Below are 14,085 nucleotides of genomic sequence, written 5' to 3'. Positions count from 1 at the left end.
TAGTGCAGGGTTAGGGTTATTATTCATGCATTAGACATGCTAGTGCAGGGTTAGAGTTATTATTCATGCATTAGACATGCTAGTGCAGGGTTAGAGTTATTATTCATGCATTAGACATGCTAGTGCAGGGTTAGAGTTATTATTCATGCATTAGACATGCTAGTGCAGGGTTAGAGTTATTATTCATGCATTAAACATGCTAGTGCAGGGTTAGGGTTATTATTCATGCATTAGACATGCTAGTGCAGAGTTAGGGTTATTATTCATGCATTAGACATGCTAGTGCAGGGTTAGAGTTATTATTCATGCATTAGACATGCTAGTGCAGGGTTAGAGTTATTATTCATGCATTAGACATGCTAGTGCAGGGTTAGAGTTATTATTCATGCATTAGACATGCTAGTGCAGGGTTAGAGTTATTATTCATGCATTAAACATGCTAGTGCAGGGTTAGAGTTATTATTCATGCATTAGACATGCTAGTGCAGGGTTAGAGTTATTATTCATGCATTAAACATGCTAGTGCAGGGTTAGAGTTATTATTCATGCATTAAACATGCTAGTGCAGGGTTAGAGTTATTATTCATGCATTAGACATGCTAGTGCAGGGTTAGAGTTATTATTCATGCATTAGACATGCTAGTGCAGGGTTAGAGTTATTATTAGTTAAATCCCGGGGTCTTCATATGCTTGTTGAGCACATCATGTGACCAAATTTAACCTGAACTGCTGAAGTACAAATCTCCTTTCTCTGACTGGATTACTTTACCTGATCAAGACATTGATTATTTTATATTTGCTTTACTGAAAAGAGAAACTGTGTCAGCATGAGGTGAGCTGACAGCAAGTGATGTTAATGTATGACGAGTGATTGCGGGATTCAGGGCGGCTAATTCTGGTTTAGCTGGATGTGGTGAACATGTAACATGGAATTTGCTGATTGTGTGGTTGGTTCCTTCCTGTCTAACGTTACTGTTGTGTTGATTTGCCGAGGCTTCACTGTTTCTGTAGATTGTAACGTAGCTGACTTGCTGGATTTGTCTTGAGATATTATGAAATGGGATTCTGGAGTGAAGGCGAGCACTTCTTGTCATTAACACTTGATTGGCATGGAATCAGCTGCTTATCGGTCAGATGTTGGGGTAATATTAATAAAAACATTAAAACAGTGTTTGCTGGTTATAACGTATCAGTTTAGCTAACAGATCAATGCTGTTGAGAGCTAGCAATCAGCAATCAGCAATAACTTTGACTTAGAACTCAGCTGGTCTGTTACTTGGTAGCTAACAATAAAGTTACCTTGTTCACTAACATTTATAGTTTATGTTCACCCATATGTAAAATAAATAAATCTCTACTACTGATGTGTGGAGAGTTATTGCCAGCCTCCCTGGTCTCTCTGGTTCTTATAGTAAAGCAGTTCGGTGTTGCACAGCCGACAACGATTGTAAACAATACTCAGGTAAGATGGCGGACGGTTGTTCCATCAGTCATCTACTATTTTATATCTATCGTCTTCTCTTCAAAATGCAAAAATAGACATCAGGAATGGCAATGCATGGCAAAAAAGTTCAGTTCTATTGTTATGGTCCTCAACTCCCAGGATTCCTTTAACCTTGGCTTGCTAAGAGGATGTTCTGTTGTTCTGTAGGGTTCCTCTGCTGTTGCTCAGGGTTCTGCCACTGTTCTACAGGGCTCTACACGTGTCTGGGTTCTGCTGAGGTTCTGCAGGGTGCAGCTCTGTTGCAGCATTCTCTTCCTTAGGGTTATGTCACTGTTCTGTAGGGTTCTAGTTGTTGCTGCAGGTCATCTGTCAGCTCAGATGTCAGGCTGATGAGTTAATCTGCTGCCTTCGTGTCATTGGAGCAGGAGTCAGCTGGTCAGAGATTATGAGCTCTGATTGGCTCAGACGGTTCTCAGCCCCTCCTCTCAGGTCTGGAGGTGACAGAGCAGCTCAGAATCTCTGCTGCCGTCACTCTGAAGACATCAGGAGGAGAACAAGAACAGCAGAACCTTCAGCAGGCCCTCAGACCTAACCGGTCCCGGCCCAGAGGATCCCGGAGGACCCGGAGGACCCGGAGGCCCCAGAGGACCCAGAGAACCGGTCTGATAATCTGATCCAGATTAGAGCAGAACCCAGGCTGCTCCGGTGCTGCTGGGCTGCCATCTCAACTCTATTTCTATTGGATTAAAGAGGAGGTGTGGATTACCCAGCATGCCTCAGGACACACTGTGGAGACGCAACAACAGGAGCAGGAGGCAATGCACCTGACAGGGAGTACTGCTCACCTGTTCCTGTGATGTCACTGTAAACAGCTGATTCTTGGTGATCTGTAGGATGTTGGCGTCTCCGATCCCAAGGACAGGTGGGTGAGGACAAGTGGGTGAGGACAGGTGGGTGAGGACAGATGTGTGAGGACAGGTGGGTGAGGACAAGTGGGTGAGGACAGGTGGGTGAGGACAGATGTGTGAGGACAGGTGGGTGAGGACAAGTGGGTGAGGACAGGTGGGTGAGGACAAGTGGGTGAGGACAGATGTGTGAGGACAGGTGGGTGAGGACAGGTGTGTGAGGACAAGTGGGTGAGAGCAGGTGTGTGAGGACATGTGGGTGAAGACATGTGGGTGAAGACAGGTGTGTGAGGACAAGTGGGTGAAGACATGTGGGTGAAGACAGGTGTGTGAGGACAAGTGGGTGAGGACCAGTGGGTGAGGACAGGTGTGTGAGGACAAGTGGGTGAGAGCAGGTGGGTAAGAGCAGGTGGGTGAGAGCAGGTGTGTGAGGACAGGTGGGTGAGGACATGTGGGTGAAGACATGTGGGTGAAGACAGGTGTGTGAGGACAAGTGGGTGAAGACATGTGGGTGAAGACAGGTGTGTGAGGACAAGTGGGTGAGGACAAGTGGGTGAGGACAGGTGTGTGAGGACAAGTGGGTGAAGACATGTGGGTGAAGACATGTGGGTGAGAGCAGGTGTGTGAGGACAGGTGTGTGAGGACAAGTGGGTGAGAGCAGGTGGGTGAAGACAGGTGGGTGAAGACAGGTGGGTGAGGACAGGTGGGTGAGAGCAGGTGGGTGAAGAGAGGTGGGTGAGAGCAGGTGGGTGAGGACAAACACACCCACAGTGAGGAGGAGGGCTGTTCAGACAGACCTGTTAGCATCTGAGTGTGTGTGTGTGTGTGTGTGTGTGTGTGTGTGTGTGTGTGTGTGTGTGTGTGTGTGTCAGGTATTCGTACGTTATGGGGACTCCTCCCTTATGGGGACAAAAAGCAAAAGTCTCGTAAATCATTAACTTTAAGGTGAAGACTTGGTTTAAAGTTAAGGTTAGTTTAGGGTTACATTAAGGTTAGTTTAGGGTTACGTTAAGGTTAGTTTAGGGTTACGTTAAGGTTAGTTTAGGGTTACGTTAAGGTTAGTTTAGGGTTACGTTAAGGTTAGTTTAGGGTTACCTTAAGCTTAGTTTAGGGTTACCTTAAGCTTAGTTTAGGGTTATGTTAAGGTTAGTTTAGGGTTACCTTAAGCTTAGTTTAGGGTTATGTTAAGGTTAGTTTAGGGTTACGTTAAGGTTAGTTTAGGGTTACATTAAGGTTAGTTTAGGGTTACGTTAAGGTTAGTTTAGGGTTATGTTAAGGTTAGTTTAGGGTTACGTTAAGGTTAGTTTAGGGTTATGTTAAGGTTAGTTTAGGGTTATGTTAAGCTTAGTTTAGGGTTATGTTAAGGTTAGGATAAGTCTCCAGGAAATTAATGTAAGTCAGTGTAACGTCGTCTGAAATGATGGAAACACAACTGTGTGTGTGTGTGTGTGTGTGTGTGTGTGTGTGTGTGTATGTGTGTGTGTGTGTGTGTTTAAAGCAGCTTAGGCTGAGCTGTATGTGTAAAGACGGATTACAGTCGGTATGTTGGACAGTTTGAACTCGTGTTTCCTTCAGATGAAGGTTCAGAAAGTTTGATGCAAACAGAATCAGAACCTGTTTGTTACATTTAAAATCTAAAATCTATTTACAGTATGGAATAATAAGAGTTTTGAAATGGATTATAACCCTTGAAATAAAATATTGATCGTTCAAAGGAAATATGGACCAAGAATTAAAGAATTAAATATGAAGTTCATAAACAATTAAATTATGTAACAGCGAAACGTGACAATGTTGAGTCCAGTTTGGTGAAATATACAGTCAGCTGCTTACTGCTGCTGCCCCACCACGCAGGTGGAGGAGCTGATGGTCAGAGGAGCTGATGGTCAGAGGGTGGAGGAGCTGATGGTCAGAGGAGCTGATGGTCAGAGGATGGAGGAGCTGATGGTCAGAGGGTGGAGGAGCTGATGGTCAGACGAGCTGATGGTCAGATGATGGAGGAGCTGATGGTCAGAGGGTGGAGGAGCTGATGGTCAGAGGAGCTGATGGTCAGAGGAGCTGATGGTCAGAGGATGGAGGAGCTGATGGTCAGATGATGGAGGAGCTGATGGTCAGAGGGTGGAGGAGCTGATGGTCAGATGATGAAGGAGCTGATGGTCAGATGATGGAGGAGCTGATGGTCAGAGGGTGGAGGAGCTGATGGTCAGATGATGGAGGAGCTGATGGTCAGAGGGTGGAGGAGCTGATGGTCAGATGATGGAGGAGCTGATGGTCAGAGGAGCTGATGGTCAGAGGAGCTGATGGTCAGAGGATGGAGGAGCTGATGGTCAGATGATGGAGGAGCTGATGGTCAGAGGGTGGAGGAGCTGATGGTCAGAGGGTGGAGGAGCTGATGGTCAGATGAGCTGATGGTCAGAGGAGCTGATGGTCAGAGGGTGGAGGAGCTGATGGTCAGATGATGGAGGAGCTGATGGTCAGAGGAGCTGATGGTCAGAGGATGGAGGAGCTGATGGTCAGAGGGTGGAGGAGCTGATGGTCAGAGGAGCTGATGGTCAGAGGGTGGAGGAGCTGATGGTCAGATGAGCTGATGGTCAGAGGAGCTGATGGTCAGAGGGTGGAGGAGCTGATGGTCAGAGGAGCTGATGGTCAGAGGATGGAGGAGCTGATGGTCAGAGGAGCTGATGGTCAGATGATGGAGGAGCTGATGGTCAGAGGAGCTGATGGTCAGAGGATGGAGGAGCTGATGGTCAGAGGGTGGAGGAGCTGATGGTCAAAGGAGCTGATGGTCAGAGGATGGAGGAGCTGATGGTCAGAGGGTGGAGGAGCTGATGGTCAGAGGAGCTGATGGTCAGAGGATGGAGGAGCTGATGGTCAGAGGGTGGAGGAGCTGATGGTCAGATGATGGAGGAGCTGATAGTCAGAGGATGGAGGAGCTGATGGTCAGATGATGGAGGAGCTGATGGTCAGAGGAGCTGATGGTCAGAGGATGGAGGAGCTGATGGTCAGATGATGGAGGAGCTGATGGTCAGAGGGTGGAGGAGCTGATGGTCAGAGGAGCTGATGGTCAGAGGATGGAGGAGCTGATGGTCAGAGGGTGGAGGAGCTGATGGTCAGAGGAGCTGATGGTCAGAGGATGGAGGAGCTGATGGTCAGAGGGTGGAGGAGCTGATGGTCAGATGATGGAGGAGCTGATAGTCAGAGGATGGAGGAGCTGATGGTCAGATGATGGAGGAGCTGATGGTCAGAGGAGCTGATGGTCAGAGGGTGGAGGAGCTGATGGTCAGAGGGTGGAGGAGCTGATGGTCAGAGGAGCTGATGGTCAGAGGGTGGAGGAGCTGATGGTCAGAGGGTGGAGGAGCTGATGGTCAGAGGAGCTGATGGTCAGAGGATGGAGGAGCTGATGGTCAGAGGAGCTGATGGTCAGAGGATGGAGGAGCTGATGGTCAGATGATGGAGGAGCTGATAGTCAGAGGATGGAGGAGCTGATGGTCAGATGATGGAGGAGCTGATGGTCAGAGGAGCTGATGGTCAGAGGGTGGAGGAGCTGATGGTCAGAGGGTGGAGGAGCTGATGGTCAGAGAAGCTGATGGTCAGAGGGTGGAGGAGCTGATGGTCAGAGGGTGGAGGAGCTGATGGTCAGAGGAGCTGATGGTCAGAGGGTGGAGGAGCTGATGGTCAGAGGAGCTGATGGTCAGAGGATGGAGGAGCTGATGGTCAGAGGAGCTGATGGTCAGAGGGTGGAGGAGCTGATGGTCAGAGGAGCTGATGGTCAGAGGAGCTGATGGTCAGAGGATGGAGGAGCTGATGGTCAGAGGGTGGAGGAGCTGATGGTCAGAGGGTGGAGGAGCTGATGGTCAGAGGAGCTGATGGTCAGAGGGTGGAGGAGCTGATGGTCAGAGGGTGGAGGAGCTGATGGTCAGAGGAGCTGATGGTCAGAGGGTGGAGGAGCTGATGGTCAGAGGGTGGAGGAGCTGATGGTCAGAGGAGCTGATGGTCAGAGGATGGAGGAGCTGATGGTCAGAGGGTGGAGGAGCTGATGGTCAGAGGAGCTGATGGTCAGAGGGTGGAGGAGCTGATGGTCAGAGGAGCTGATGGTCAGAGGATGGAGGAGCTGATGGTCAGAGGAGCTGATGGTCAGAGGGTGGAGGAGCTGATGGTCAGAGGAGCTGATGGTCAGAGGAGCTGATGGTCAGAGGGTGGAGGAGCTGATGGTCAGAGGAGCTGATGGTCAGAGGAGCTGATGGTCAGAGGGTGGAGGAGCTGATGGTCAGAGGGTGGAGGAGCTGATGGTCAGAGGAGCTGATGGTCAGAGGAGCTGATGGTCAGAGGGTGGAGGAGCTGATGGTCAGAGGAGCTGATGGTCAGAGGAGCTGATGGTCAGAGGAGCTGATGGTCAGAGAGTGGAGGAGCTGGGAGGGATTAAAGGTGGAATTAACCTTTAGTCTTTCATGTTTATTGGTTGGAAAATCCAAAACCATTAAGATAAATAAAATCATATATGTATATAAATATATATATTTATATGTTGGGGCTGTCAAATTGGACGCATTAGTTTAGATTAATTTTAAATGTAATGTGTTAAAAACATAAATGGACTCATATAATTGAATGATCTGTTATGGCCACATTTCATGTATTTGGAAAAAATGTCTGACGATTTGGAAATAAAACAATGTATTGATTTCTAATGCCTTTAGATATTTCTATTCAACACTTGTCTTATGTGCTACTATAATGTTTTTGAGTTAAAATATCTTCATTTGGGTTTTTTTCAGCAAATATTGATATCTGTGATTGTTTGCGATTAAATCAGCATATATATGTTATATATGTATATTCTGCCACCCCATGAATATTTCTCTAGATCCGCCTCTCCTTATACCCGCCTGCAGAGGCTCTGATCTCCGCTCCTCTGCCTTGTTGAGCTCTGCAGTGAACCATGTGGGCTTGTTGTTGTTGTACTTGACCCTTGGTCCCGGTGGGGATGCAGTTGTCCTCACAAAAACTGACATAAGATGGTACAGTGTCTGCACACTCATCCAGATCAGCTGACATCTCTCTGCAGATGTCCGGTCAGCACCGTCCAGGCAGGACTGTAGATTGTTCACCGCAGGCTTGGCACATTGAAGCTTGTGCCTGTAGGTCGGGATTAGGGGAATTAAACATTGATCAGAGAGCCACAGGGCTGCACAGGGATCAGAGCAATATGAGGTCTTAACAGATGAGGGGGGGGGGCAGGTAACATGCTGTCTGTTAAAGTCTCCTAAAACAACAACCTTGGAGTCTGGAAAGTGTTTTTCTATTGCATTCATTTGTTCGACGAGTTGTGTTTGTGCTGCAATAATCAACGATGAATGAACTGAATTCCCTCAGGGAGTGAAACGGTTTATCGTTTATGAAAATGCCGCCATCTTGATCATCTGCAGTGTTTCACAGTGAATCCTCAGTTTAAACAAGCATGTGAATTTATTTCGTCCTCATCATCTATTAACATCCTGCGTTGTCTATGTTACCAACTGTAAGTCTTCTTCTCTTCTTTGTTGGTGCGTTGCTGTTTCTGTCCCAGAGGAACCCTGATATTCAGAGAACAGACAGAACAGGAACCCGCTCATTAAAACAGACAACGCTGTTTACAGAGTTCAGAGAACCAACATTAATGTTCTATGTTTGGTTCTAACAGCAGGTCATAGCAGTGTTGCATTATGGGACACTGACATCTGTCTGAACAGTTAGCATTAGCTTCTAGCTTAAACAGATTCACTTGAGGCCTTTCTCAATACCAAGTACGCCAAGTTCAGACTTGTGTACTTGAGAGTTTGGACGTGGCAAGTTTGACTTGAGAGTAGAAACTCTGGAAGTGTAAGTGGAACAGCAGCTCAGCTTCAACACAGCTGAACCTGACTGTACTGCGACTAAATCATCTACTCAAAGCTCCACTAACAGACTTTTATCAAGAAGAAATAAGCTCATTGACAGAGATGCATAAATAATGTTATTCAGTTTGTAATGTAGCTGTAATAAAAACACAAACTGTTATGTAGCTTAACAATAAAACTAATGTGAATACAGAGTGATGTGTGAATCCATGTATATGTGTGTACATGTGGTGATGTATGTACATGTGGTGATGTGTGTAAATGTGGTGATGTGTGTACATGTGGTGATGTGTGCACATGTGGTGATGTGTGTACATGTGGTGATGTGTGTACATGTGGTGATGTGTGTACATGTGGTGATGTGTGTACGTGTGGTGATGTGTGCACGTGTGGTGATGTGTGTACATGTGGTGATGTGTACATGTGGTGATGTGTGTACATGTGGTGATGTGTACATGTGGTGATGTGTGTAAATGTGGTGATGTGTGTACATGTGGTGATGTGTACATGTGGTGATGTGTGTACATGTGGTGATGTGTACATGTGGTGATGTGTGTAAATGTGGTGATGTGTGTACATGTGGTGATGTGTGTACATGTGGTGATGTGTGTACATGTGGTGATGTGTACATGTGGTGATGTGTGTACATGTGGTGATGTGTGCACATGTGGTGATGTGTACATGTGGTGATGTGTGTACATGTGGTGATGTGTTCATGTGGTGATGTGTGTACATGTGGTGATGTGTACATGTTGTGATGTGTGTACATGTGGTGATGTGTGTACATGTGGTGATGTGTACATGTGGTGATGTGTACATGTGGTGATGTGTGTACATGTGGTGATGTGTACATGTGGTGATGTGTTCATGTGGTGATGTGTGTACATGTGGTGATGTGTGTACATGTGGTGATGTGTACATGTGGTGATATGTGTACATGTGGTGATGTGTGTACATGTGGTGATGTGTGTACATGTGGTGATGTGTGTACATGTGGTGATGTGTACATGTGGTGATGTGTTCATGTGGTGATGTGTGTACATGTGGTGATGTGTACATGTGGTGATGTGTTCATGTGGTGATGTGTGTACATGTGGTGATGTGTACATGTGGTGATGTGTGTACATGTGGTGATGTGTGTACATGTGGTGATGTGTGTACATGTGGTGATGTGTACATGTGGTGATGTGTTCATGTGGTGATGTGTGTACATGTGGTGATGTGTACATGTGGTGATGTGTGTACATGTGGTGATGTGTGTACATGTGGTGATGTGTGTACATGTGGTGATGTGTACATGTGGTGATGTGTACATGTGGTGATGTGTACATGTGGTGATGTGTGTAAATGTGGTGATGTGTACATGTGGTGATGTGTGTAAATGTGGTGATGTGTGTAAATGTGGTGATGTGTACATGTGGTGATGTGTGTAAATGTGGTGATGTGTGTAAATGTGGTGATGTGTGCACATGTGGTGATGTGTGTAAATGTGGTGATGTGTGTAAATGTGGTGATGTGTGCACATGTGGTGATGTGTGTAAATGTGGTGATGTGTGTAAATGTGGTGATGTGTGTAAATGTGGTGATGTGTGTACATGTGGTGATGTGTGTACATGTGGTGATGTGTGCACATGTGGTGATGTGTGTAAATGTGGTGATGTGTGTAAATGTGGTGATGTGTGCACATGTGGTGATGTGTGTAAATGTGGTGATGTGTGTACATGTGGTGATGTGTGTACATGTGGTGATGTGTACATGTGGTGATGTGTACATGTGGTGATGTGTGTAAATGTGGTGATGTGTGCACATGTGGTGATGTGTACATGTGATGATGTGTGTAAATGTGGTGATGTATGTAAATGTGGTGATGTGTGTACATGTGGTGATGTGTAAATGTGGTGATGTGTGTAAATGTGGTGATGTATGTAAATGTGGTGATGTGTGTACATGTGGTGATATGTGTACATGTGGTGATGTGTGTAAATGTGGTGATGTGTAAATGTGGTGATATGTGCACATGTGGTGATGTGTGTAAATGTGGTGATGTGTAAATGTGGTGATGTGTGCACATGTGGTGATGTGTGTAAATGTGGTGATGTGTGTACATGTGGTGATGTGTGTAAATGTGGTGATGTGTGTAAATGTGGTGATGTGTACATGTGGTGATGTGTACATGTGATGATGTGTGTAAATGTGGTGATGTGTGTACATGTGGTGATGTGTACATGTGGTGATGTGTGTAAATGTGGTGATGTGTACATGTGGTGATGTGTACATGTGATGATGTGTGTAAATGTGGTGATGTGTGTAAATGTGGTGATGTGTGTACATGTGGTGATGTGTGTAAATGTGGTGATGTGTGTACATGTGGTGATGTGTACATGTGGTGATGTGTGTAAATGTGGTGATGTGTACATGTGGTGATGTGTACATGTGATGATGTGTGTAAATGTGGTGATGTGTGTACATGTGGTGATGTGTACATGTGGTGATGTGTGTAAATGTGGTGATGTGTACATGTGGTGATGTGTGTACATGTGGTGATGTGTGTACATGTGGTGATGTGTACATGTGATGATGTGTGTAAATGTGGTGATGTGTGTACATGTGGTGATGTGTGTACATGTGGTGATGTGTGTAAATGTGGTGATGTGTGTACATGTGGTGATGTGTGTAAATGTGGTGATGTGTACATGTGGTGATGTGTGTAAATGTGGTGATGTGTACATGTGGTGATGTGTGTACATGTGGTGATGTGTACATGTGATGATGTGTGTACATGTGGTGATGTGTACATGTGGTGATGTGTGTACATGTGGTGATGTGTACATGTGATGATGTGTGTACATGTGGTGATGTGTGTAAATGTGGTGATGTGTGTACATGTGGTGATGTGTACATGTGGTGATGTGTGTAAATGTGGTGATGTGTACATGTGGTGATGTGTACATGTGATGATGTGTGTACATGTGGTGATGTGTGTACATGTGGTGATGTGTGTAAATGTGGTGATGTGTGTACATGTGGTGATGTGTGTACATGTGGTGATGTGTGTAAATGTGGTGATGTGTGTACATGTGGTGATGTGTGTACATGTGGTGATGTGTGTACATGTGGTGATGTGTGTAAATGTGGTGATGTGTGTACATGTGGTGATGTGTACATGTGGTGATGTGTGTAAATGTGGTGATGTGTGTACATGTGGTGATGTGTGTACATGTGGAGCTCCAGAGGCAGCGCTGCTGTTCTGTCCAGTAAAAACATGAAGCTGTTAGATTTCAGAACAGACAAGAACACAAGAACACAAACTAAGAAAATGTGACTGTGATCTAAAACTGTTTTAATCACCTCTGACCTCTGCTCTCCCGGTTGCTAGGAGACATGGACAGCCAATGGTGGGATCACGGTTCCTGGCATGGCGAGCCTGCACCCATGTCTATGGTAGGACTAAGCCCCTCCCACTCCACCTATCCATCAATCTAACCCCACCTCCACTTGTCTGTCTGTCTCTCCACCTGTCTGTCTGTCTGTTCTCCACCTGTCTGTCTGTCTCTCCTTCACCTGTCTGTCTGTTCTCCACCTGTCTGTCTCTCCTCCACCTGTCTGTCTGTTCTCCACCTGTCTGTCTCTCCTCCACCTGTCTGTCTGTTCTCCACCTGTCTGTCTCTCCTCCACCTGTCTGTCTGTTCTCCACCTGTCTGTCTCTCCTCCACCTGTCTGTCTGTCTGTTCTCCACCTGTCTGTCTCTCCTCCACCTGTCTGTCTGTCTCTCCTCCACCTGTCTGTCTGTCCTCCACCTGTCTGTCTCTCCTCCACCTGTCTGTCTGTTAGTTGTTGATGTCTCTGCTCTGTAAACAGGAGTTAGATTTAGGTAACAGGAAGTGAGCTGTGCCCCGTCTCAAGCTCCGCCTCCTGATGAGTCATCACAACCATAAACATGAAGGATTGTGGGATACTGACTTCAGTCATGGATGTAACTGCTCAGCTGGTGCAGACAGCAAAAAACGTTTCTATTTTCTGGGTTTTGCTTCCACGTTGTTCGGCCCGCTGATCATGTGCAGTGGTGTTTCTCCCGCTGGCCCCGCCCACGTGTTCCCACTCAGCCCACAGACTTTACATTGTGATGATGTCACAGATTTTTAAATCACTTTTCTCAGCTTGAGGAAAGTTTTACAAATATAAAACCTCCATGAATGAAAAGTTCATAATAGAAAGAGTCATAATTGATGTTTATAGTTTGAGGCGTTCTGTCAACAGTTTAACAGACGTCTGTTTTATGGTCGAGGTCGACGGGTTAATGAGTGACCACGCTCTTATAATGCATCCATGGGTCAGGGAGGGACACCTGATACCTGTGAGGAGGCGGAGCCTGCAGTGGGAGCAGAGAGCAGCAGAACTTATTTATCAAACATCCTGGTCATCTTCATTGATCAGAGTAATCAAACCTGATCAGATTTGTCTTCAGTCAGCTGATTATACTGAAATGTTGTTGGTTTGTTCTTGCTGTTGCTATGCAACCACCTATGTTTACCACTGTGACTCATCAGCAAGCGGTCACATGGCAGCCGTCCAAGGATGGGGAGCGTCTGATTGGTCGAATTCTGCTGAACAAGAGGATGAAGGATGGGACGGTTCCTGCGGATACGGGAGCTCTGCTGGGACTCAAGGTGATGCACTCTTCTTCTTCTTCTCCTTCTTCTCCTTCTCCGTCTTCTTCTTCTTCTTCATCTTCTTTGTCTTCTCCATCTTCTCTTTCTTCTTCTTCTCCTTATTCTTTTTCTTCCCTCCTTCTCCTTCTTCTTCGTCTTCTTCTCCATCTTCATTTTCTCCTTCTTCTCCTTCTTCTTCTTTGTCTCCTCCATCTTCTCTTTCTTCTCCTTCTTCATCTTCTTCTCCATCTTCATTTTCTCCTTCTTCTCCTGCTCCTGTTCCTTCTTCTTCTTCTTCTTCTCCTCTTCCTCCTCTTTCTTCTTCTTCTCCTCCTCTTCCGTCCTTCTTCTTCTCATGTTAACCTCAGTCTGTGTGCAGTGAGGTTCCTTACTCATGGGCACTGTGTTCTCAGGTGGTCGGGGGAAAGATGACGGAGTCCGGTTGTCTCTGTGCTTTCATCACCAAAGTGAAGAGAGGAAGTCTGGCTGACACTGTGGGACACCTGAGGCCAGGTAAACACACACCTGAGGCCAGGTAAACACACACCTGATGCCAGGTAAACACACACCTGAGGCCAGGTAAACACACACCTGACAGCAGGTAAACACACACCTGAGGCCAGGTAAATACACACCTGACGGCAGGTAAACACACACCTGAGGCCAGGTAAACACACACCTGAGGCCAGGTAAACACACACCTGAGGCCAGGTAAATACACACCTGACAGCAGGTAAACATACACCTGAGGCCAGGTAAATACACACCTGACAGCAGGTAAACACACACCTGAGGCCAGGTAAACACACACCTGACAGCAGGTAAACACACACCTGAGGCCAGGTAAATACACACCTGACGGCAGGTAAACACACACCTGAGGCCAGGTAAACACACACCTGAGGCCAGGTAAACACACACCTGACAGCAGGTAAACATACACCTGAGGCCAGGCAAACACACACCTGAGGCCAGGTAAACACACACCTGACAGCAGGTAAACATACACCTGATGCCAGGTAAACACACACCTGAGGCCAGGTAAACACACACCTGACAGCAGGTAAACATACACCTGAGGCCAGGTAAACACACACCTGACAGCAGGTAAACACACACCTGAGGCCAGGTAAACACACACCTGACAGCAGGTAAACATACACCTGAGGCCAGGTAAACACACACCTGAGGCCAGGTAAACACACACCTGA

The 14,085-nt window shown here is 46.5% G+C and overlaps 1 protein-coding gene across 5 annotated transcripts in view; it reads left to right on the top strand.

Annotated features, from left to right (window-relative positions):
- The window catches only part of rims2b (regulating synaptic membrane exocytosis 2b), a 79,117-nt gene that overhangs the window by 28,714 nt on the left and 36,318 nt on the right, over positions 1–14,085 (top strand). For all 5 annotated transcript variants that reach the window (XM_067611797.1, XM_067611795.1, XM_067611796.1 and 2 more), the window contains exons 10-12: positions 11,602–11,666; positions 12,773–12,892; positions 13,288–13,387. In XM_067611797.1, the coding sequence (XP_067467898.1) occupies positions 11,602–11,666; positions 12,773–12,892; positions 13,288–13,387 (285 nt within the window). The remainder of the gene's footprint in view (positions 1–11,601; positions 11,667–12,772; positions 12,893–13,287; positions 13,388–14,085) is intronic.

Source organism: Thunnus thynnus, chromosome 15 (assembly GCF_963924715.1).
Source record: "Thunnus thynnus chromosome 15, fThuThy2.1, whole genome shotgun sequence".
In the NCBI taxonomy this organism is placed as follows: domain Eukaryota; kingdom Metazoa; phylum Chordata; class Actinopteri; order Scombriformes; family Scombridae; genus Thunnus; species Thunnus thynnus.
This window is presented reverse-complemented; position numbering and strand designations above follow the sequence as displayed.